At 34.4% G+C, this 22,683-nt stretch overlaps 1 protein-coding gene across 1 annotated transcript in view; it reads right to left on the bottom strand.

The window, feature by feature from the left end:
- Positions 1-22,683, bottom strand: part of CFAP47 (cilia and flagella associated protein 47) — a 372,118-nt gene that overhangs the window by 295,593 nt on the left and 53,842 nt on the right. Inside the window, exons 16-21 of the mRNA XM_088794865.1 lie at positions 19,147-19,277; positions 16,869-16,991; positions 15,516-15,647; positions 13,529-13,606; positions 10,417-10,561; positions 6,107-6,201 (exon numbers count right to left, since the gene is read on the bottom strand). Coding sequence (XP_088650991.1) covers positions 6,107-6,201; positions 10,417-10,561; positions 13,529-13,606; positions 15,516-15,647; positions 16,869-16,991; positions 19,147-19,277 — 704 coding nt within the window. The remainder of the gene's footprint in view (positions 1-6,106; positions 6,202-10,416; positions 10,562-13,528; positions 13,607-15,515; positions 15,648-16,868; positions 16,992-19,146; positions 19,278-22,683) is intronic.

Here is a 22,683-nt window from a genome sequence, read left to right as displayed (position 1 = left end):
TCAGACAAAGATAGCTGAAGAAAACCATAGACCACTATTCCTTATGAATATAGATGCAAAACCCCTCCACAAAATACTAGAAAAATGAATCCAGCAATATATAAAAAGGATTACATCCCATGATCAAGAGGGATTTATCCAAGGAATGCAAAATTGGTTTAGTATAAAAATCAATCAATATAATGCACCATATTAATAGGATAACAGGAGAAATCATGTAATCATCAAAATGGATGTTTAAAAAAATGACAAAATCTTAACATTTTTTCATGATCAAAATTCTCAACAAACTAGGCAAAGAAGGGAACTTCCTCAACTTAATAAAGGGAATCTAAAAAAAAAAACATACAAAAGCAAAAAAAATAACCAACCCACATTCCCAACATCATATTTAAAGGTAAAAGATGTACACTTTCCTGCTAATGTCAGGAAAAGGATAAAGATATTTGCTCTCACTACTTCTATCCAACATTGTACTAAAGGTTCTATAAATGAGGCAGTAAAAAAATTAAAAGGCATCCAGACTGGAAAGGAATAAGTACAACTTTGTCTATTTGCAGATGGCATGTTCTTGTATATAGAAAATTTTAAGGAATGTAATGAACTATTAGAACTAATGAATAAGTTAAACATGGTTGCAGAATACTAGTTCAATATTTAAAATCAACTGTTTTTCTATATACTTGACATCAACAATTTAAAAATGAAATTAAGAAAACAATTCCATTTACAATATCATAATTATTCATACATAAATTTACTGAAGAAATAGGAAATTTCTATGCTGAAAACTATAAAACACTGCTGAAAGAAATTAAAGAAGCCCTAAATAAATGGAAAAACATCCTATGTTCATGGATTAGAAGATTTAATATCATTAAGATGGCTCTACTCCCCAAATTGATCTAAATATTATTCATAACTCTTACCGAAATCCCAGCTGGATTTTTTTGCAGTAATTGACAATGTGATCCCAAAATTCATATGGAAACGCATGGGACACAAATTTGCCAAAAATATTATGGAAGGAGAATAAAATCGGTGGACTCACATTTTCCAATTTCAAAAATTACAAAAAGCTATAGTAATCAATTCATTGTATTATTGGAATAGGACAGACATATAGATCAATGGAACTGAAAGTCCAGAGATAAACTGTTACACCTATGTTTATTTTAGACAAGGGTGCCAAGGGAATTTAACAGGGTAAAATAATCTTTCCAATAAATGGTGCTGGGACAAATGGACATCGGATGCAAAAGAATAAAGGTAGCCTCCTACCTCATACCATACAAAAAAATAACTCAAAATGGATCACAGACCTAATGTAAGAGTTAATACTATAAAATTCTTAGAAGAAAACAGAAATCTTTACAACTTGGGTTAGGTAACAGGTTCTTAAATATGACACCAAAAAGCACACAAGTGATGAAATAGATATATTGGACTTTTGTCATATGTGTCTTTTATATTGTCAAACAATAGTACCCAGTATGAAGAAGATGTGAAGAAAAGACAGCATGGTGCCACACTAAGATGTAACCTTTCTACTGTAACTCCAGGGTCAAGAATAATGCAAGATATTTAGTAGATGCCAAATGAATATTTGTTGAATGATGATTACTGACGGAAATATAAATAGATACAAGTTTTCTGGTAGCAATTTGGACATAAGTACTTATAATTAAAATGCAAATAAACTTTTCCTCATCGATTACAATTCTAAGTAGCCAAAAGAAAACAGAGTAAGTTCTCAGAAATACATGTGCAGGTTTATTCATTGCAACTTAACTCATTCATTGAATACTTATTAATTGCCTGATGTATACAAAAAATATACTAACGCTTCAAATGTAATATTGAACTAAATATCATACTGTTTTCCTCCTTTGAATAATATGATTGATGGCATATAGGTATTTAACCAGATTTTAAAATTTACATCATTCTGGATTAAAATTTGTATTAAATTAGTATTACAAAGGTATATCCCAACAAGGCCTTAAACATTATATTGCTTCACAGAAATTCAGGAATAAGATAAGCCAAGAAAATAATTTGACCTTGTTCTGAAAATTTTAAACAATGTAATATGGTAAGAAAAACTGGTAAAAATTATAATTATTAAAATGGAAGAGACAAACAACAATATTTGCAGTCTATTAAAGTATTCCTGAAAAATCTAAAATAAACAGAAGGATAATTAAAGTAACAGTTTTACACCTCATCAATATCATTTATTTTCAACATATAAGAGCATAGGGCCGGCCCGGTGGCTCAGGCGGTTAGAGCTCCATGCTCCTGACTCCGAAGGCTGCCGGTTCGATTCCCACATGGGCCAGTGGGCTCTCAACCACAAGGTTGCCAGTTCAATTCCTCGAGTTCCGCAAGGGATGGTGGGCTGTCCCACCTGCAACTAGCAACGGCAACTGGACCTGGAGCTGAGCTGTGCCCTCCACAACTAAGACTGAAAGGACAACAACTTGAAGCTGAACGGCACCCTCCACAACTAAGATTGAAAGGACAACAACTTGACTTGGAAAAAAACGCCTGGAAGTACACACTGTTCCCCAATAAAGTTCTGTTCCCTTCCCCAATAAAATCTTTAAATATATATATATATATATCATAAAGAAATATATAGAACTTATATATATATATATGTTCTTTATATAACATATATCTTTATGTTCTATATATAGAACATAAAAATACATAAAACCCAAACAAAACAGCATAGAAATATCACTTCAAAACATTTCAAAAATTTTTTGAGCACAAAATACTTTCATAAAATAAAAGGCATATCTTATTTCTGAATAGGAAGTTCAATTTTATATAGAAATCACTTTAATTTTTTTTAATTTAATGCAACACAAATCAAAATCCCCACAGAACTTCTAGCAATAAACTTGAGAAAACAATTCCAAAGTTTATCAGGAAAAATAAAAGAGAAGAATGACCAATAACTTCTTTAAAATAAAAGAATAGAGGTTACTTATCCCACCAGAGTTAAAAGAATTTTAGTGCCAACTGGGCCCAATTATTAGCAAATAAATCATTACTGTTGTATGTGGTTTGTTATGCAAGAAGAATCAGAGAAATGCAATTTAAAATGCATCTTCCACCTATCCGATTGTCTGAACATTATAGATGCATATATATGTATATATATGTGTGTGTGTATATATATGTGTGTGTGTGTGTGTATATATATATATATGTGTGTGTATATATATACACACACACACACATATATATATATATATATATATATATATATATATATATATGTATATATGTATATATTTGATGTAACCTAGTTGTACAAAGAAAGAACACAATTAGCAAAATTTTGCACTGTTACTAGCAGATAATATAACTGGCATAGACTTTTTGGAGAGCAATTTGGCAATACCTATCAATAGCCTAAAATGTGCAGAGAGTATAACCCAACTATTCCACTTGTAGGAATATAAGAAAAATAGACAATGTGAAAGCAAACTTTTATCTACTAGGATATTTCTTACAAAATGAAAACAAATTTTAAGGATACAATAAGAAGGATTACTTAACTACAACAGTATATCCATAAAAGAATACAATATATCATCCCTAAATAATGAAACTATTTAGAATGCTTAATGACACAAAAAGCAATTCATAATACTTTAATTGATATACTCAGTTAAAAAATTGCAGGCTAAAAGTAGTTCATAAAGTAGTATTTCATTATAATTATATGTGTAGAAATACAGGTATAAAGAGAAGGGAGAAAAACAAATACCTCAAAATATAACTAGAGGTCACTGTTAAGTACTATAATTTATTTAATGTTTGCATTTTCTTTCTGCTTTTCTAAAATTCCCATTTAATCTTGGCAATAAACTTGAACAATCAGGTAGAGAATACCACTGATATGCAAGACTACAATGTAAGTTTATGCTGACAATACCTGCCACTGGTAGAATATGTGAGAGTTGAATAGGTTTTGAAAGACATTAGAATACTCTAAAAATTAAAAAGATAAACATCCTCTGAATCTCTTCAAATAATTACACTTTTTGTCTGAATAAGACAAATTAGAGATTGCATTATTCAACAAACAATTGTTAAAGCCTTGACAATATTTCATGCAATTCAAAATCCTTCGATGAAAAGATAAAAGGAAAATCTAAATATTTGTATTCTGATATTATCTGATAGTCTAAATTAGACCAAAGAAAAATATTCCAAAGGTGATTTTCAAAAAAAAGCAAAGACGTTCTCTCTCTTCTTGATAATCTTTCTAAATATCACTGTTCATTAATCCAGAAGAATAATTACTTTACACCAAACCTATGGAAATTGAATATAGTATAGTATACATCTGAGTACAGTTAATGTTGTGTATAAAAGAATTCTCATTTTCTTTAATGTCAGAAAAGTAACCTTGGCTACCTCATCCACTACACTTGTCTAAAACCAGAACAGACATAAGAGTGAACTCTGTAGACAATATCATTCCATGTGAATCACATACAAGGTCAGACAATTAAGTTCACGAACTCATCCTAGAAAAAGTGCTGCATACCTCATTGCTGAATGTCACTACAGTCACCTTCAAAGTACTCCCCATGGGAAGCTATGCACTGAAGCCAGTGCCTAGTCCACCCTTCAAAGCAATTTTGGAACTCTTTTTCTGGAATGGCCATCAGAGCTTTTGTCATATTACCTTTGATCTCCTGAATGTCATCAAAATGTCTTCCTTTCAATATTTCCTTTATCTTCGGGTAAAGAAAGAAGTCATTGGGGGCCAAATCAGGTGAGCAGGGAGGGTGTTCCAATACAGTTATTCGTTTACTAGCTAAAAACTTCCTCATAGACAGTGCTGTGTGAGCTGGTGCATTGTTGTGATGCAAGAGCCATGAATTGTTGGCGAAAAGTTCAGGTTGTCTAACTTTCACACACCCTTTTCAGCACTTCCAAATAGTAAACTTGGTTAACTGTCCAGTTGGTACAACTTCATAATGAATAATCCTTCTGATATCAAAAAAGGTCAGCAACATCGTTGCAACAAGTTTGTGAACTTCACTGTCAAACCTTGCATGCACAAACCCCACAAAACATATCATAATAATGCATTATCCCTTAAGAAGGCAAAATTAATCCTTAGCATTTTCTTAAATGTAAACATGTCCTCAAACTTCACTAAATAAGTGCTATCATTTTTCTTAAACAAGATTTGAATATCGGTAAACTATGTAGTTTAATTAACATTATTAAAAATGAATTATTAAAGATAGCACTTAGCATTGAATACCCTTTCTTATTGTGTTATTATTTTCACTTAGTTCATTCTGTTCTACACCTATTGGGCACAAGTCATCGTGCTAGTTATGTTGGAATACAAAAAGTGTTTTGACATAAGAGTCATACTGTAATTGCCATATAGAAGTTCGATTCTCATATGGGAGCATGTGGCAACATGGGTAGAGAGAAGCGCTCTCATCACTTCTGTGGCAGAACCTCTGAAGCCAAACCATACCAGAGATTACCCTTGAAATTTTGCCCTTTTGCCTGGGCACATTCCAGGAAAGGTGTTTTCTTTAATTCCATTTGTTTATTATTGTTGTGGTGGTTTTGAAATCACTAAATATCAAGGGACACTATCAAACTGGTATCATAGTAACCCCACTTAAATCTTCACAGCACATCTACAGTAACATCAGGTAGTGATTCCAAGAGCATTAAGTATACTACCCTCAAATATAAATAGAAAGAACATTCTGGCTCAAATATAAGGGATTTGTGGGTTAGCCTCAACTTCCCTCTCCTTTATAACATGTCACATCTTAAATTTTCTAGAGAGTATAAATGGGACGACAAGGCTATCAGTTCTTTGTGTGTGCCCTGTGCACCTCTTGAGACACTCTGCAAGCATGAGCCAGACACCTCTAGCAATCATTTTACTGAACTAAATAAATGGTATACCCAGGCATGCTCAAAAGTGAGAAAAAGACCCACTACAAAAAGAGCTTAGGTGATCTTTGATAACTTCTTGGTTAGGATTTATCTGTAACTCCACTACTCTCCAGTAATATCAGTAACAGAAAGTTGAACTTACTTCTTTAGGAGAAAATGAAATGCCACATTCCAGAGATTCCTTTTTCTCTAACTCGAAATAATATATATCAGGAAATGCAGGGTCTGTGAATTGCCCTGTAAGACAAGAAAAAGTACATGTAAAAGGAAAAAAAACAGAGAGAGACAGATACAAATCTATAATATCATTATTAAACGTGGAAATGAAACATTGAGAAACCTCATCAATATGTTCATAACTATCAAAACGCAGGGCTGAAATATCTGTGCAGGGCTGCGTACGGTTGCTGGGTTAAAATATCACTCTTAATAACAAGATTTTAATCAGCAAAACTGATATCCAAACATGGAACAAACATACAATCAGCAAAATAGATAGTAAACCCACGTTTGGAAATCTCCAAAGTTCAAGAAGCATATCACAGTCCTATTCGAATGAATAAGGAAAGGAATAAAAGTCAAGGTCAAGTAATTGACTGAATCCTAGTTCTGAGAAAGTTGGGAGACACTCTCTTCAGTGAAAATGGAGCAGGGAAGACCCAGACCTCCTGTGATGCCTTAAAAGAGTCCAGAAAGAATAGAAACACAATTTTATACCAGGAAACTTTTTCACAAAATAGAATCCCTCCAGATATTAAAGCAGTGGGTGGAGACACATAAACCATTGTCAAGTAGTAATGCAAACTTCAGGTTCAAAAATTATAGCCATTTAAATGAACTTCTAAAAGTTCCTGAAAGATCAGATGTTAGAGTAGAACCTGTGTCCTCATGTGAACAATTTTAAAAAATCCTTTTTCCTCCCTAGAGTTTTCTAATTACTCCAAGGAATGACAATAATTTCAATTACCTCTGTCTGAAATGAACTTCAATAACTCATTCCACCCTCGTTCATTCTACTCAATTTCATTCACCTTGATGTATAATGTAAAATCCATTAAACATACAAACAAAACCCATTAAGTTTATATTAATACAAGCATTGTTGGTGGTGTGGGAATGGATATACATATTATACAGCAAAGAATATTCACCTAGAATGGATATGTCTAGAACATAGAAAACATAACAAAAAAGATGGATGAATAAATCAATATTCATAAATATATTTGGAGTATATGTAAACATAGTTTGTAAAAAGCAATAATCCGAGATAGCTTCAATAAATATTTCTTGAGTGCCTATAATGTACACAGCTCTATATTGGACAATTTTAGTAGAAAACAAAAACTACAAACGCAGCCCTTGACCTCATGGAACTCGCAGTGTGCTAGCGGAGACAAACGGGTACACGACCCTTTTTTAATACAAGGTGGATATTGCTTAGCACTGTAATAAAACTTACACATTGTCCTAAAGGACAAAAGATTAAGAAAATAATTTCAACCAACTGCACGGAGGTGGGGATGGGCTGCCTGACTCATAGGGCCTGGGACGTTGAAGCTAATTTATAAAAGAAGGCAGGATCTCAGGCAGCAGGGACAGAAGAGGAGGAACCATCTAGAAGGGAAGCCCAGCACTACTGGGAGGAAACGCAGAACAGAATGTGGGTGCAGTAGAGAGAGCCGATGGAGCCTGTAATGGGAGAGTGCCTGGAAAGACAAGGTGAAGTCAAACTCAAGTGGATCTCAACCTTTCCTCTCCCATAGGTCACTCTATCAAATAATCCCAAAGCCATTATGTGAAAAACAAAGTCTAAATTGTCAACGAAGGGCACATATGTGTTCAAATATTTATAATAAGATATATTTTCAGGGCATTTTAAATATAAACTTTATTGCAAATGGTTAATAATTATTAAGATCAACCTATGTACCTCCTAGACTGTGTCTGCAGCAGGCCTCTGAGCAGCACTGCTATTGGAATAGGGAACCAGCAAAGCATTTCAAGCAGAAGGGACATGTGATAAGATCTATGCTTTAGGGCAGGAGTGTCCAAACTGTGGCCCGCGGGCCAACTACAGCCTGCAATCCATTTTTAATTGGCCCACAGCAAATCCCAAAAATATATTTAGTTTACTTAAATAAACCAGGTGAGGCAATACGTACTTCACCTCAAGTGAGTGGCCCAGCTGTTTGTGTATTTTACCGCATATGGCCCTTGGTAAAAAACGTTGAAAAAAGTTTGGACACCCCTGCTTTAGGGAGACCTCGCCCTGCAATAAGTATGAGTAGAAAGGCTTGGAGGCAGAGAAAGCATGTGAAAATATGATGCAGTGGCCTAGAGGGGAGACATGAGCTAAGAAGACTAAGGCAGAATTGTGGCACTTTGCAGAGTAGCTCTGTGGAACAACCAAGAAGAGCCTATGATCCATTGAACAGGTACATGAATGTATATGGGGCAGTCTGGGAGAGTGAAATGTTAAAGCAACTAAAGTTTCAACATCCATTTTTTTCTTTATATGAATATAGATTTCACATACATTTCCAACTGCCTACTATTATCATTCCTGGGCTACTCCTCAAAAACAGCATACTCACCTAAACCTGCTCTCTCTACGTTCCATCAACTATGAATTGTACTTTCAGTCACCTACCTCTTAGAGTCGAAAATCAGGAGTGATTCAAGCCTTCTTCCTTTTCCTTAATACCCATGTCCACTTGGTAGCCAAGTCAGAGCATTTCTAAATTCTCAGTACCTTTGTACTCTCCTCCTTCCCGTCCCCAGCATCACCGCCTGACTTCATGCTCTCATCACTTCTCACCTGTATGGCTACAACACCTAACTGATCTCCCTGTCTCTGACTCTGGTCTTACCCTTCCCACACCCGCCTTTTCCCCCGCCCATTCTCAACTTTGCTCCCAAAGGAAAATTCGTGAAGTGTGAACCTAACCCCACCATTGCCTGGATCTAAATCCTTTAACGGTGCTGCCTAACCTCTAGGATAAAAGTCCAGAAAAGACCTTTAGAAACCTGGGTGTCACTTGCCCTTCCAGTCCTGTCTACCTATGCTGTCGATGTCTCGAACTTCTTACCATATTGACTCATTTCTAGGCCTTTACTTGCATCCTTCCACCTATCCCCTTTTCTTGTGTAGCACCTCCTCATTCTTCAAGACTCGGATTACACATGAAATTCTCGTTATTGCTGATTCTTGGCTAGTTTTCCTGAGTATATGCTCCCTTACCACCATGCATTGACTTGTCTTATTGCATCTCCCACGATATATGGCAATTATCTGATTCTCTGTCCATCTCACCTACTGTTATAGGCGGTCTCCATTTGTCACTTAGATTCAACAGCCATCTTTCTCTGCTCCGCTCTGTCCTAACCTCTATAGACTAATTCAGCTAGGCCTCCTTGCTCTTCTGCCTCTGCTTTGGTTCAAACACAGGGAGACAGCAGCGGGATATGAGAGGGTAACAGGTATTTATGCTCAGGGCTCCAATAATAACTTGCTTCCTCTTGCTCCTGCAGGCCTAGAGGTAGTAGTGGCTTCCATCCCTTGGTTGCTTTCAGCTTGGCTCACATCTCCATAGATGATTCCTTCATTAAACCCTCTTCAGTTAAACCCTTTTAGTGCGTCACCTGTTTACTACTGAGACCCTGACTAATAAACTTACTGTTCACTTCTTGAGAAAATGCAAGATATCTTTTTATTTTATAGACTCAAAGTTTAGTAGCTAGCCTATAATTGGCATTCAACAAATATGTATTGAAAAAGAAATGATTAAACCAATGCTCAGCAAATATTTTTTGTAAGGCTCCGGATAGTAAATAGCTTAGGTTTTGCAAGCCATATGGTTTCTATCACAACTATTCAACTTTGCCAGTATAGCAGGCCAGTGGGCCACAAACAATATAGAAATGAGTGTGCCTGTGTTCTAATAAAACTTTATTTATGAAAACAGGTGTCGGGACAGATTTGGCCCACAGGCCTTAATCTGCCAAACTCTGGAGTAAACAAAAGAAATGCAATTGTAAAGGTGCATATTTTTTAAAACTTAATTTTAACATAAAAATACCTAATACATGAGTAAACAATGCAGAGAGCTCTCCAAAGACATTTATCTGAAATTCATGAGCAAATAAAACTAGCAATTCATAATTTTGTTTTCATTTATAGTATATACTTATATATAACATACCTATTTACTATATTAAATCAACTAATAAGCACAGTTACATGTCATGCATTACCAAAGTGTTATGATATTAATATTGATGTATTTCTAGAAATAAAACTACGATGGGTTACAGTATAAGAAAAACATGCACTGAATCATTAAAAATAGTTAAGAATAATTCACTTTTACTTACAGTATTTTTTTAACGATACCTTTGAGCAACTTAAAACTGTTTTACAATAATATCATTATAATATAAAATATATACCTAATTTGTCTTTAAAATCCATTGAAAAACCTTCAAAGCCTTGTAGATTAAATTCCACTCTGGCTCGTGTTACACCTTTGTTGTTTACTACACATGGGATAACCTGGGTAGTGCCAACATAGGTGCCATTGAAGAGAAATGTGTCCTAAAATTTTAAAAAAGTAATAATTAGAAAGTAGAGTAATAGTTTATGAGGATAATGTAAACTAAAAGTTATACTGTAAGAGAGTAGATCTTAAAAGTCCTCATCATAAGAAAAAAAAAATTGTTACTATGTTTGATGACAGATGTTAACTAGACTTATTGTGGTGATCATTTCGCAATGTATACAAACATCAAATCATTATGTTGTACACCTGACACTAACATGTTATATTTCAGTTTTACTTCAATAAAAAAATTAGTTATGTTCATTAAAGACATTAACTGCTCTATAAAAATTAGTCACATTTGCCTTCATCCCCCACCTCTGATATGTAATCAATTCCAAATCCAATTAATTCTTCCTCTTCACTTCTTATCCTTATTTCCATTGTATGAAGTTAGTAACTCATCACTTTTCATTTCATTTCTAGATTCTGACTTTTTCCAATTCTCCCCTCCAAAACTAAGTCACAATTAAACTTATTGAAAATATGACCACATTGCTTCCTGTCTTAAAATTTGACAATTCTCCTCTATCCAGTGGAGAATGTCCTAGTTCATTAGCAGGGCTCATAAAGTTCACCATGACCTTCCCCTGCCTCATGTTCCAGCCTCACCAAGCTTCATTCTCACCCTATCACTTCACAATTCAGCAAGCTGCATGACTTGTCATTTCCAGCCAATACCTGACACTTCACCCATCTGTATCTTTATCAACATGTCCCTTCTGTCAGGAAGGCCTTTCTATAACTTATAATTGTCTGATAAAATATGCATCCTTCAAACCCCAGTTAGATAAACCACAATTAATTATACTGCTGGGGATTACTTACTTCCATTCCTTATATTTACTTACATTATGACATCACAAAGTCCATTTATTTGTTTACAAATCTCTCTCTCCTAGTGGAGCTTAAGCCTGATTCATTCTGCATCCCTAGCACCAATTAGGCTAACTATATAAGGAATATTTATTGAATGCATCTTAACTTTAGCTTATAGGCCAGGCATGTGCCTATACCACAAAACTCTGTAGGATTCCTCTTTCTGGTAGAGTTATACCCTACAGTTCCTTAGTAAAAGAATCACATATAACATTACAAGAGAAAGGGGCAATAGTATCCTAATGTTAAGGAAAATACTTCATTAAGGTCAACTGGCCACTATTTGTTTCACTTAAAATATCAACCCAGTTGTACAGGTGAAATCTGTAAAATCTAAAATGGGTAATAAAAATTTGATGTTTTGTAAATGTAAAAAATCACTCCTCTAATCCCATTCTGGCATTGCCCATATGCTCATTTAAATAAAATGTCCTAATTGTTAAGACATATAGTCAATGCCATACACGTATTAAATGCATTGCTGACAATACCTGGTGATATTAAAATATTGTTTTTAAAAGGCAGCTAGGCAGCTATGTTTAAAATGCATCATCGTTAGGAAATATTCATAAATATATATGAATGCAAAATCCTATAAATTACTTACATAGTTGTACCATAACATGCAAAACCTACCACAAACGTCTTTAGGATTAGGAAACAGAGTAGTAAGTCTCGATACATGTTTAATATTGTTTAAGGATGGGCACCATAGCAACGAAAAAACACTCTGGATACTATAGCGTTTAATCGCCTGAAGTCACCATAGTCTCAGACAAGCTAGCTTAGTAGCTTTATGTCTATCCGGACTTACCATGCCCTTCAGTACTGAATAAAATAAAGGTTAGAAAATTCTAACTTAACGCCAGACCCTAGAATTGTAGTATGCCATTAAAGTGCAGACCTGAGGCAACCAACAGCCTTGTCAATTTCTGCTCAATTTAGTTCAGCACCAGAATGGTGCTAGGTGCTGGGGTATTACTGAAAAAGAAAAACAAAAGTGCAAATAGCCTGAAAATAATTGCTGGCTATTTAGCTGACAATTGCTAAAATGAAGATGTTTCCAAAGTTGAAGATGTTTGTAACATCTTGTAAATGTCACAATGGAGGCGCATATGGGCCTGCTTGGAAGGATCAGAAGTTTCTTTGGGTAGATGAGACCAGATCTAATTCCTGAAAGGCTGGCCCAAAAAAAAAAAAAAAACATGCATGCAGATCACTCTACGAATTATAGAACAAAATTTTATCAGGGTACAAAACAAAAGAAAATGCAATTGAAACCACAATGAGATATCATTTTATACTCAATAGATTAGTAAACATCAAGTCTTATAATACAATTTATGGAGCAACGGAATGTGAATCAATGGAAACTTGAGAAGAAAATATGGAAATTATCTTGTGAAGTCAAACATGGACATATTTGACGTCTCAGCAACTCCACTCCTAAAGAAACTTGCATATGTACCTCAGAAGATACACGCGTATGAGTATATATGAATGTTCATAGCTATGGTCTTTGTCATAAGAAAAAGCGGAAAATACCTAATTGATGGACAATGGAATGAGTCTACAAATTATAGTATCTCTACACAATTGACTATTACACAGCAGTAATAATGAATAACATATAGCCACGCACAACTTAGATGAACTTTGGAAACATAATATTCAATTACAAGCGACATACCAAAGACAGTACGTCTTTGTTATAAAGCTCAAAAATGAACAAACTAAACTAAATAATGAATGGTTAAGGAATACATATATATCTGGTACCCAATTAGAAAAAGTAAAGAGATAATAATCACAAAATTCAGGAAAGTGATTCTCTCTTCAAAGGGGTAGGATGACAATAAATCCTGCAGATGATTTAATGGTACTGGGAGTGTTCCAATACTTAAAAATTCAGTGGTGAATTCTCAGATGTTTATTTAATATTCTACTTCATCACTTATTTAGATTACATACATTAATTTATATGTGTCAAATTACTACATCATTAATTTAATGGGCTGACTAGGGACACATAACAAATAAATCACCACACTCATAACTTGACTACACAAATAGGTAACACTCACCGGACTGATTTCGACATCAGCAATTTCAACAGTTCCACCAATCCCGAAGTCTATGGTTTTTGCACAGCGAATAGAAACCTTATTCAGGAGAGAGATAAAATTCTGTAGAAACCACATTAACATATCCTCACATACTGCTGAAGTATTACCTGCATTTGTGTACCATTTTATAATTTACATAAGCATAACATTATAAATGTCACAAGATTTATCCTGGCAGTTGTGATCACATTTCTTATTATGCAGAATTGATATTCCTAAGAGGAGTGAGTGTTCAACACTTAGAAACCTCCACCACAAATGGGACCAGCTGACAGTTTGTGGATTTGACTACAGAATTCTACCCATTTGACTTGACATCACTGCCTCAAACTCTCTGTGGTTTGTATTTACCCTTTTATGTTTACCTAATTTCAATGGATTATTAAACTTAAAACAGGAAACTGAATGAAAACATACTTCTTCCCATAGAATGACACTAACATCCACAATGACTTATAATGAGAGCAGATAAAATTTGCTAACTATATGGCCAAGTATAGAGCTAAATACATTATCTCCTTTCTAATCCTCAGTATTCTGTGAGGTCACTCCTATTAATACCCTAAATTCCAAGTGAAGAAAATTAAGGCTTAGAGGGGCCAAATATTTTGCCTTTTTCTCGAGGACACAAAACTTGAAAGCAGCAGCAGCAAAACTTGAACCAAAGACTATCTGAACACTCAACTGTTTCCAGGAAAATTAAGATAGTGAAATAAGAATTCAGTGGTGTAACTCCTTGTTCAATTTTGCATACTTAGCATCTTAAAAAGGTAAGCTTTGTAAAAACAGCATACTCCTCTGAAAAACAGTAGAAATATGGCCACTAAAGTACAGAAAAAAAACTTGTACTTTAGTGGCCATATTTTTTTTATTTTATCCAGAATACTATATTAAAAAATACTTCCCAAATTTCAGACCATATATCACTTAACTTATAAACATCTTTCAATACATATTGCTTTATAGAAGTAAGATACAATTCCTAGGTTATTTATTTTGGGCACCAGGCAAACTGATGTCTATTACATGAAACTAAATATTATTTAAAAATTAACTGTTATGGGAAATTGAATGATAAAAATGAAGGCTACATAGAAAGCTATTCATTTTGACCTGATGATAGTGTACACAATATTTTTTTAATGTGAGTACATGCACACAGTTGACCATCACATTGAAGATCAAGAGTATTCTATTCCATGAGTTTATAATAAATAAAATTTATTAAAGACTGGTTTTACATGTTTGATGTATTCTGCTTAATGAACACAGAGATATCTCTAAAATCAAGGCAATATCTTTTCATTTACATAATTCCAAGAACATTTAAAATAGTAAAACATTTGATGTGTGCTATAAAATACAGCATTTAACACCATACAGAATTTGCCTATCATTCATATAGTCACTAAAGCTATTTAGAATTAGCCTTCCAAAACTGATTATTTTTTTCCTAAGGTATCTGATTAATGCCATGGGAAAAAAATCCTTTGTGCTATGACTAGTGAGGGCTTATCACAAATTAGATAGCAAATATCATGTCAATTTCATGTGAAAATGCTTCATGTTAACAAAAGGTATCCATTCCAACTTAGAAATTTCCATCACCAACTTTCACCAAAAATATTTTCTACAAATCCTCTGGCCAAGTTCTGCTACCCATTTTTATAATAGATGAATGATATAGGTAAGGTTGCTTCTTTCTTTAGGTCTCTAAAAACTGCACTTCTTTAGAGTTAACTGCTAGAAAAATAACAGAAATTTTAAAAGTTACTCTTTAGTATAACATTAAAACCTATTTTCATTACAAGAAATCATTAAAACAAGTTTTCTAAAACTAAACGTGTACATTTTATAGCATGATACCTACTACATGTATCTTAAAACACCAAACAAATCCATATAGATATATATAAGGTGCAAACACAAGTAAGTATAAATATACCTTTGCTCTTGTATCAAATTGCTCTAGCGTGGTAGGTGTACAGGAGATATTGAGAACAGTTAATCCCCCATATGGAATTATTCCTTCCGATGGAACAATATTAATCATAGGCAAAAGACTCTCGTCACAAACCTGTAATTGAAAATTTGCAGAAATGCTACATTGTCTTTTCAAGTTACTGTTCCAAAGCTTTCATAGAAAAGCTTCCAAACTACTACATAGAGAGAGGACCTCCAGGCACAGGGCATGAGATGACTCTGTAATCAATTTCCAAACACCAGATGCACATGAAGTTTGAACTTCAACAAAGATTTGCACCCCTAACACAGCAAACAGAACATTCAATAGCGGCATCTTCCAATTCAAACAGGAAGAAGAAGTTTATTGTCTGAAGTGTTTTGAAGACTTTGCAAAACTTACAAGGATGAGATATATCTCTTAGAGAAGCTGCCAAAGTTCTCAATACTACTTTGTTTGCATCTTACCTAATCCTAAAAACTGAAAGCAAAGTTAGTGGGGAGGCAAGATGATAAAGTAACCTCCTCTTCTTTATTATTGCTTTGATAGCCTAATGTGTAAACTATCATTTGACGTTCAAAAAAGTAATTTACCAAAGGATTTATGGTATGGTTTGTCAGAGGTGAACTTAAGCCTATCCACCATGCTTTAAGCCAGAAAATTTTAAAGAGAAATTGGTTAAGCTATTTTGGGGGGAGGGAATAGCCTTCACAACTAATTTTGAAGCAACAGAGTACAAAAGGGTATTCTCATTTGCTTATTCGAGCAGAAGACCACATGTAAATTTACAGCTAACCTCTATTGTCACTACTGGGAGATCTTAATAGATTTTTCAGTAAAAAAAATCTCTATCACCACTTTAAACACCCCTACCTCACAATTTAAATCAGGAGCAGCAACTATAAATACATCTTTAAAATGGTCTTGATCTAGGTCTCAGTTGCTACCATAACAGTCCAGATGACAGAGTGAAAATGAGGAGTAAAGGAAAAGCATGTAATTAAACATGGAAATGTAACACCGACAATGTATTTTTTTAAATGTTGTTTTCTTCAAATCATCTATCTTTTTTTCAATAAAACAAAATAACAGACAAACAAAAAAGGGTAAGAAGAAAGACAGAAACTAAGGAAGGGAGGCAGAGAGAAACAAATTTTATGGGAAATTAAAAGGACAAAGCAGACGAAATGTACTCAGATAAATCTCATGTATCTAAATATTAGCATTAGCAAATTTATAAAGACTAAAGTATTAATGCCATTATATTCGTGGCAAAAAATTAATTCAAATTATTATGGGATCTGATCTAAATAAGATTCCAAGATTCTACATCACCTTGAAATAAGCATGTTTTTGTCCTACATTGTGGAGACGGACTCTCTTCCAGTTTGTTGTACCTTGAGGGGTATTACTGAAGATTACCTTTGGCTCCAAAAATAAGACCTCAGGGTGACCAGGCTAATAAGAGGAAGAAAGGGAAAATGTAATTGAATAATAGTAAACATTTTTTTTTAATCCCTACCAGGGAACCCAAAATTATTTCAGCTTCATGGAAATTTCTAAAATATGAGGTGTTACTCAGACTTTATGGTGTGATTAAGAGAAAGGAAAGTTGAATGGAATATTTAAATTGAACTCCTAAACTGAGGGAGGTGGGGAGTAAAATTAACTCTATGGAGGAAGTAAATCTAAAACTGAGAATCATGTAGATTAATCACTGAAAGAGATGTAGGAAATCATCTACCCAACTACGTACAGGGTGTTACCAGGGGCTACGAAAAACGAAAGCGTTCAAGGGTTACCTAAGCATCGGAAATAATATGCCAAGTGAGATTATCCAGGTGTGCTTCTACTAGAAGTCTTCTCACAGCACTTAATATGCTGATAATGGACACTTAGCTTATCTGAAAATGGGGAGGTAGTTTACTGCGATTCATAGAATTAGTTTGACACAGGACCTCCTCATCAGATCCCACCCAAATCACTGCACAGAACTAGTACATCATTAATCACTTTATGGAAATGTTTATATTATCCCCCCTCCCATTTTAAAGGAAAGCAAACAGTAGCCAGGGGCAACTAGAACCCAAGTTTTCCAATTCCTCATAGAGTGCTCTTTACACCAGACCCTATTGTATTTATCTATAATATATTATTTGCTATTATCTTAGGAGGTTTTGGTACATTATTATTTGAAGAACATGACATGGGTAACTGGAACAATAATTTTCAAACAAAGCTAACAGAAGTAAAATGGTCGCCCTTCATGAATTAACGACAAACTTGAAATGAACATTTTATTTAATCACTGCATGTTCGTCTATCTTTACTTTCTTAAAAGCCACATTTCACAGTTAATGTAACTTTAAGGGCTTCAAAAATTTACCAAAAAATAATCTGATTCACTATTCTGATTATCTCAGAGTTTAATTCTTAACCAGTCCTAGTGTAGGGAAAGCAGAAAGCAAATTTTATCAGAGGGTAACAGCGAAAGCTGTGGAGGCAGATCGATGTGAGTATAAATTCCAACTAGGACACTTACTGCATGTGTGAACTTGTATTAATGAACCACTCAAATCCTCCATTTCCTCACCCATCAATTGAGTTATTAGTACATGCCTAGAGTTGTTGTAAGGTTTAATTAAATAACACATGAACAGCATTTAGCATCGTGCCTGACACAGTAATTACTCAATAAATGATACCTATTATTAATGCTAAGTCTACATTACTAAATTGCTCATCGTTTTATGTTAGAAAAAATACACATAGGATAAGTATGTGGGCAAATTTATTTTAGTAAATTTGTCAAACACCAAAGCAGTGGGAGCCAACAGTGGAAAGACCCTACTGAATTCTGACTGCCACTTGCCATCATTAAAATGGATGAATCTCTTATCTCTTAAGGCTATAAGCTCCTTCATAGCTGACATATGTAAAAGCATGATCATGGCCTGGAGATAGAGATGGATTTAGCAAAAAAGAATTGGCTTTTGTTAAATTACTAAGAACACTGGGAGGGAAATTTGGTACACAAGTAGATTCTTAGTGATTAAGAGGCATGATGGTAAGGTTTTCTGCACCCTATAACAGAAAGTTAAAGCTACATATCACAGCTTTTACTTTATTCACATTTTGATTACAAGAAGTATATTCTACAAAAATAAGAATTTTCCATATGTCCTTGCTATGTAAATTACATGACCCATTTCATACTGAAATATTATTACTAGAATACTAAAATGCAATACAGTATGGCAAAAAATATAATTTTCTCTCTTTCTTTGGTGTCTATTAATAAAATAATTTAATTTCAAGAGGGTCCCATAGTATTATATTATTTACAGTGGCTCTAACACCAATCTATTATTGTTGACACAAAAGTCTTGGATTTCTAAATATAGAGAATTAAGATAACAACACATGTTTTAGCAGTCTTCATTTGTGGTAGAGAAGTGGCTTCAAGAAGATGCTAAAATAATTTAGTTAACTAAGTATTGTATGCAAAATCCATTTTTACTAACATAGTATACATATCTGACTACCATCCACATATATGTATATCCAACCAATTGCCCTCAAAATAAAAATGATATTCAAGGGAAATCATTACATGTGCAACACATTTTAGTGTCATCGTGTTTCCTTCATCGACGTGAAGAATAAATTCTCCCTTTTCTGGAGAACTGAAACCCGGCTTCCATGTCACTTCACATTCCAATGAGCAAAATGGCTCAACAGTGCCTACAGAGGATTTAGAGAGAATAAGACAGTTACCACATTTTAATTTTATTTATTTTTTAATATCCAAAATAAGAGCTGGCATACAAATGTAATAATATTACATAACAAATTATTTACATTCAACTCAAAATACAGAGAAATGCTAGATGAGAGATTATCAAATAAGTATAGACCTACAGTTTGATTAAAATCTAAAATGTATACCTTATTTTCCAATTTTAATAGGCAGCTCAAATATTTGACAAAAAGTGTACCAATATTTAGCAAAATGTGTTTCCCAACACTCCGAAATACATATTAACACTAGACACTCATTCAGTTTTTATAGGGAGGTGTTACCAGACACTTTTTATTTTCAAATGTTCACATCTCTAGAAATGTAACTTCATAATGTAGCTATAAGTAATTAATGCATTTCTATAATTCAAATGTATGGCAAATCCAGGAGGTATCAGGCATATTCAGTGTGAGCTGCTTTATCAGTTTAAATTCATCATCTCCTTTGGAGTAAGAAAATAATACTTGATGGAAAGAATGACTCTGAAGTTCTTCCTTCATGAAGAGAGGATCACCTGAGATTCAAGGGCGCAGGACAATGAACAGGGAGATGAATGACCATCACAAACTTTGCCTTGGGTCAGGTTGACTCTCAAGTGATGGTAGTTTCCTCAATCTTAAAAAAGATACAGTGCTTACCTCCTAGGGACCATGAAGGGAGATTAACAACACATGTCAAGGGGTTAACATAGTGTGTGATGTTGTTAACACTCTTGAATGCCAACATGACAATAGGCACAGTAATTTACATAAAGAAGAGAACCTGGTCGTGGGAGAGCTAACAATCTAGTGGGAGTCTATCAGGATTATATTTATCTATAAGTAACAAAAAATTCTGCTACAGTGGGTTAGGCAGATAGGGGTTTATTTATCTTATGCAATCAGAAGTCCATGGACAGGCATGCCAGGGCTGCCATAGCAGGTGGACAAGGCCTTCAAGGAGCAATGCTCATTCTCGCTTCCCACACACCACCATTCCGTACTGCATGGCCTTCCTCAGTGTGGAAAGGTAATAGAGCAAGACCAGTTAAGGGAGCACAATTTCTAGAGTCAGACTCCCTGGTTCAAATTGCAACTCTGCCACTTACTAGCAGAGATCTTGGACAAGTTATTGACCCTATGTAACAATTTCCCCACACATAAAATAGGGGAAACCATTGTATCTGACTCAGAGCATTGTTGTAGGGGATTAAATAAGCTAAGATATATAGGTAGAAGTACTTCAAACAGTGCCTGGAACATAGAAGGAGGATGGAACTAAAAAAAAGAAAAACTTCTGTCTATACCTCATTGGCAAGAAGCTTAGGAAAAAAGATTTCTAGATAAGAACATTGCGTCCCCATTCATCTCCCTGTTAGGAAGGGGAATGGATACCAGATATGGGCTTAGCAACAACTTCCACAATAGGAGATGCACATAAACTAATAATTCTGTGTTTCCCCGAAAATAAGACCTAGCCAGACAATCAGCTCTAATACATCCTTCGGAGGAAAAATTAATGTACGACCCAGTCTTATATTACATTATACCCAGTCTTATAGTGAAATAAGAGCACATATTATATTATTATATTATTATATTATATTATATTACATTATATTATATGATCCAGTCTTATATTATAGTAAAATAAGACCGGGTCTTATATTAATTTTTGCTCCAAAAGACGCATTAGAGCTGATTGTCCAGCTAGGTCTTATTTTCGGGGAAACACGGTTGTAGATGACGTAAGAAATACACAGTGGGAGCTGAAAAGAAGGGGAGGGGAGCTTAAATTAGCCCAAGAAAGTGGAAAAAACTTCATTTAAGGAGATGGCCTTTGAGTTGTGACTGAAGGATGAGCAGGAACTCTGGAGGAGGACAAAGCTGGGGGAGGTATAAAAGTCAAGTGACAGTGCTGGAAGAGAGTGATACGTGGAGAAGACTGTGATGGAAAGTAACTTCGATATAGAAGATTCGATATGATATATAAAGACACCTGAACAGGGAACAGGAGAAATAAATTGGATGGCTGGACTGAACAAGGCTGGGATTGACAGGGGAGGTAGTACAGATGGCCAAGGAGAGAGAGAATTGAGAAAGATAGTGAACTGACTGAAGGCAAGCTTGAAGACTGAATGGACTTTAAGGGTTCCATGAAGTTAAAAAAAAAAACAAGGATGGAAACAGGACAAGCAGAAACATGAATGACACCTAATGAAAGTGTCAAATTAGAAGCCAATTCTATCTTAGAAAAGATCAATCCACTCTTATATTCTCCCCTTACAATACCCACTATCCAAACAAAAACCCCAAATATATCACAGCTTAAGAAGAAAACACAATCACAACATAAAATTTAATTTAGAACTATTCATTTTAGTTTACAAAAATATAGGGAGAGATATGATTAAATGCATTATCTGAGATGCAAACCCAACATAGCAAAAGGGACAAAACTTGATAAAAATTCATTTTCTATTCATACAAAGAATCAAAAACAAAATTGAGTAATTATTATATGTATTCTGAGCATCAAAAGGAAAGTGACATAAGAAAAATCTATGTATATAATATAAATTATGCATACTTTCTTCAATGCTTTCCAAAATAGATTTGAGTACTGCATCATTTGTGTTCTAAAAAGATCGAAAGTACTTAAAGACTAATGGTATTACTCATATTCCAAAAAACACTGTATTTGGAATTAAATGTCTTTGTGCTTTGATTTAAACAATCCTTTGAGGTGTTATGAGCAACCCAGAGAAAATAAAAATACTAAAATATCCCTTGTACAAATAAGTGCTAAAGATCATGAGAAGCATTAACTGGCATTCCAATTCGTAATACTGTAATACCACTTCTCTTTTGACAAATTCAGCCAGCATCACTGCATTTCCAAGGCAGCCACGGGGGTAAAGCACAGCGCATTCAGCCCTACTTAGGAGGAAGACATACAAGGAAAAGTGTCTGTACACTACGCCTTTCAGACCCTTAGTGTCATGTCATGTCCTTGATCAGAACCAGAACCTACAGCTAGGACACAGGTAATATAACCAGCACTGTTTGATATAAGTTCAAAAAAATAAAAAACTGGAGATTTATCTAGAATCTCGGAAATGTACGGAAATATTTTATCTTTCTCCTCTGATTATTCACTCAGATTTTTGTCTAGATTGGGGCAGGAACCAGTATTACCAGTATTAATAACAACAACAAAAAAGAGCTTAGTCAAACAAATCAGCTAAATATTAATGGAAGTATACCTCGAATGCTTAATAAATTATAATCTGGATTGTGTTAAATCAATCCAGGTTAAGAAAAGAGTAAATAAAGCTGCATCAATGATCTCCAACACCAATGAAGAGAC

Source organism: Rhinolophus sinicus, chromosome 18 (genome assembly GCF_057876585.1).
Source record: "Rhinolophus sinicus isolate RSI-liver-muscle chromosome 18, RSI-T2T, whole genome shotgun sequence".
Lineage (NCBI taxonomy): Eukaryota > Metazoa > Chordata > Mammalia > Chiroptera > Rhinolophidae > Rhinolophus > Rhinolophus sinicus.
This window is presented reverse-complemented; position numbering and strand designations above follow the sequence as displayed.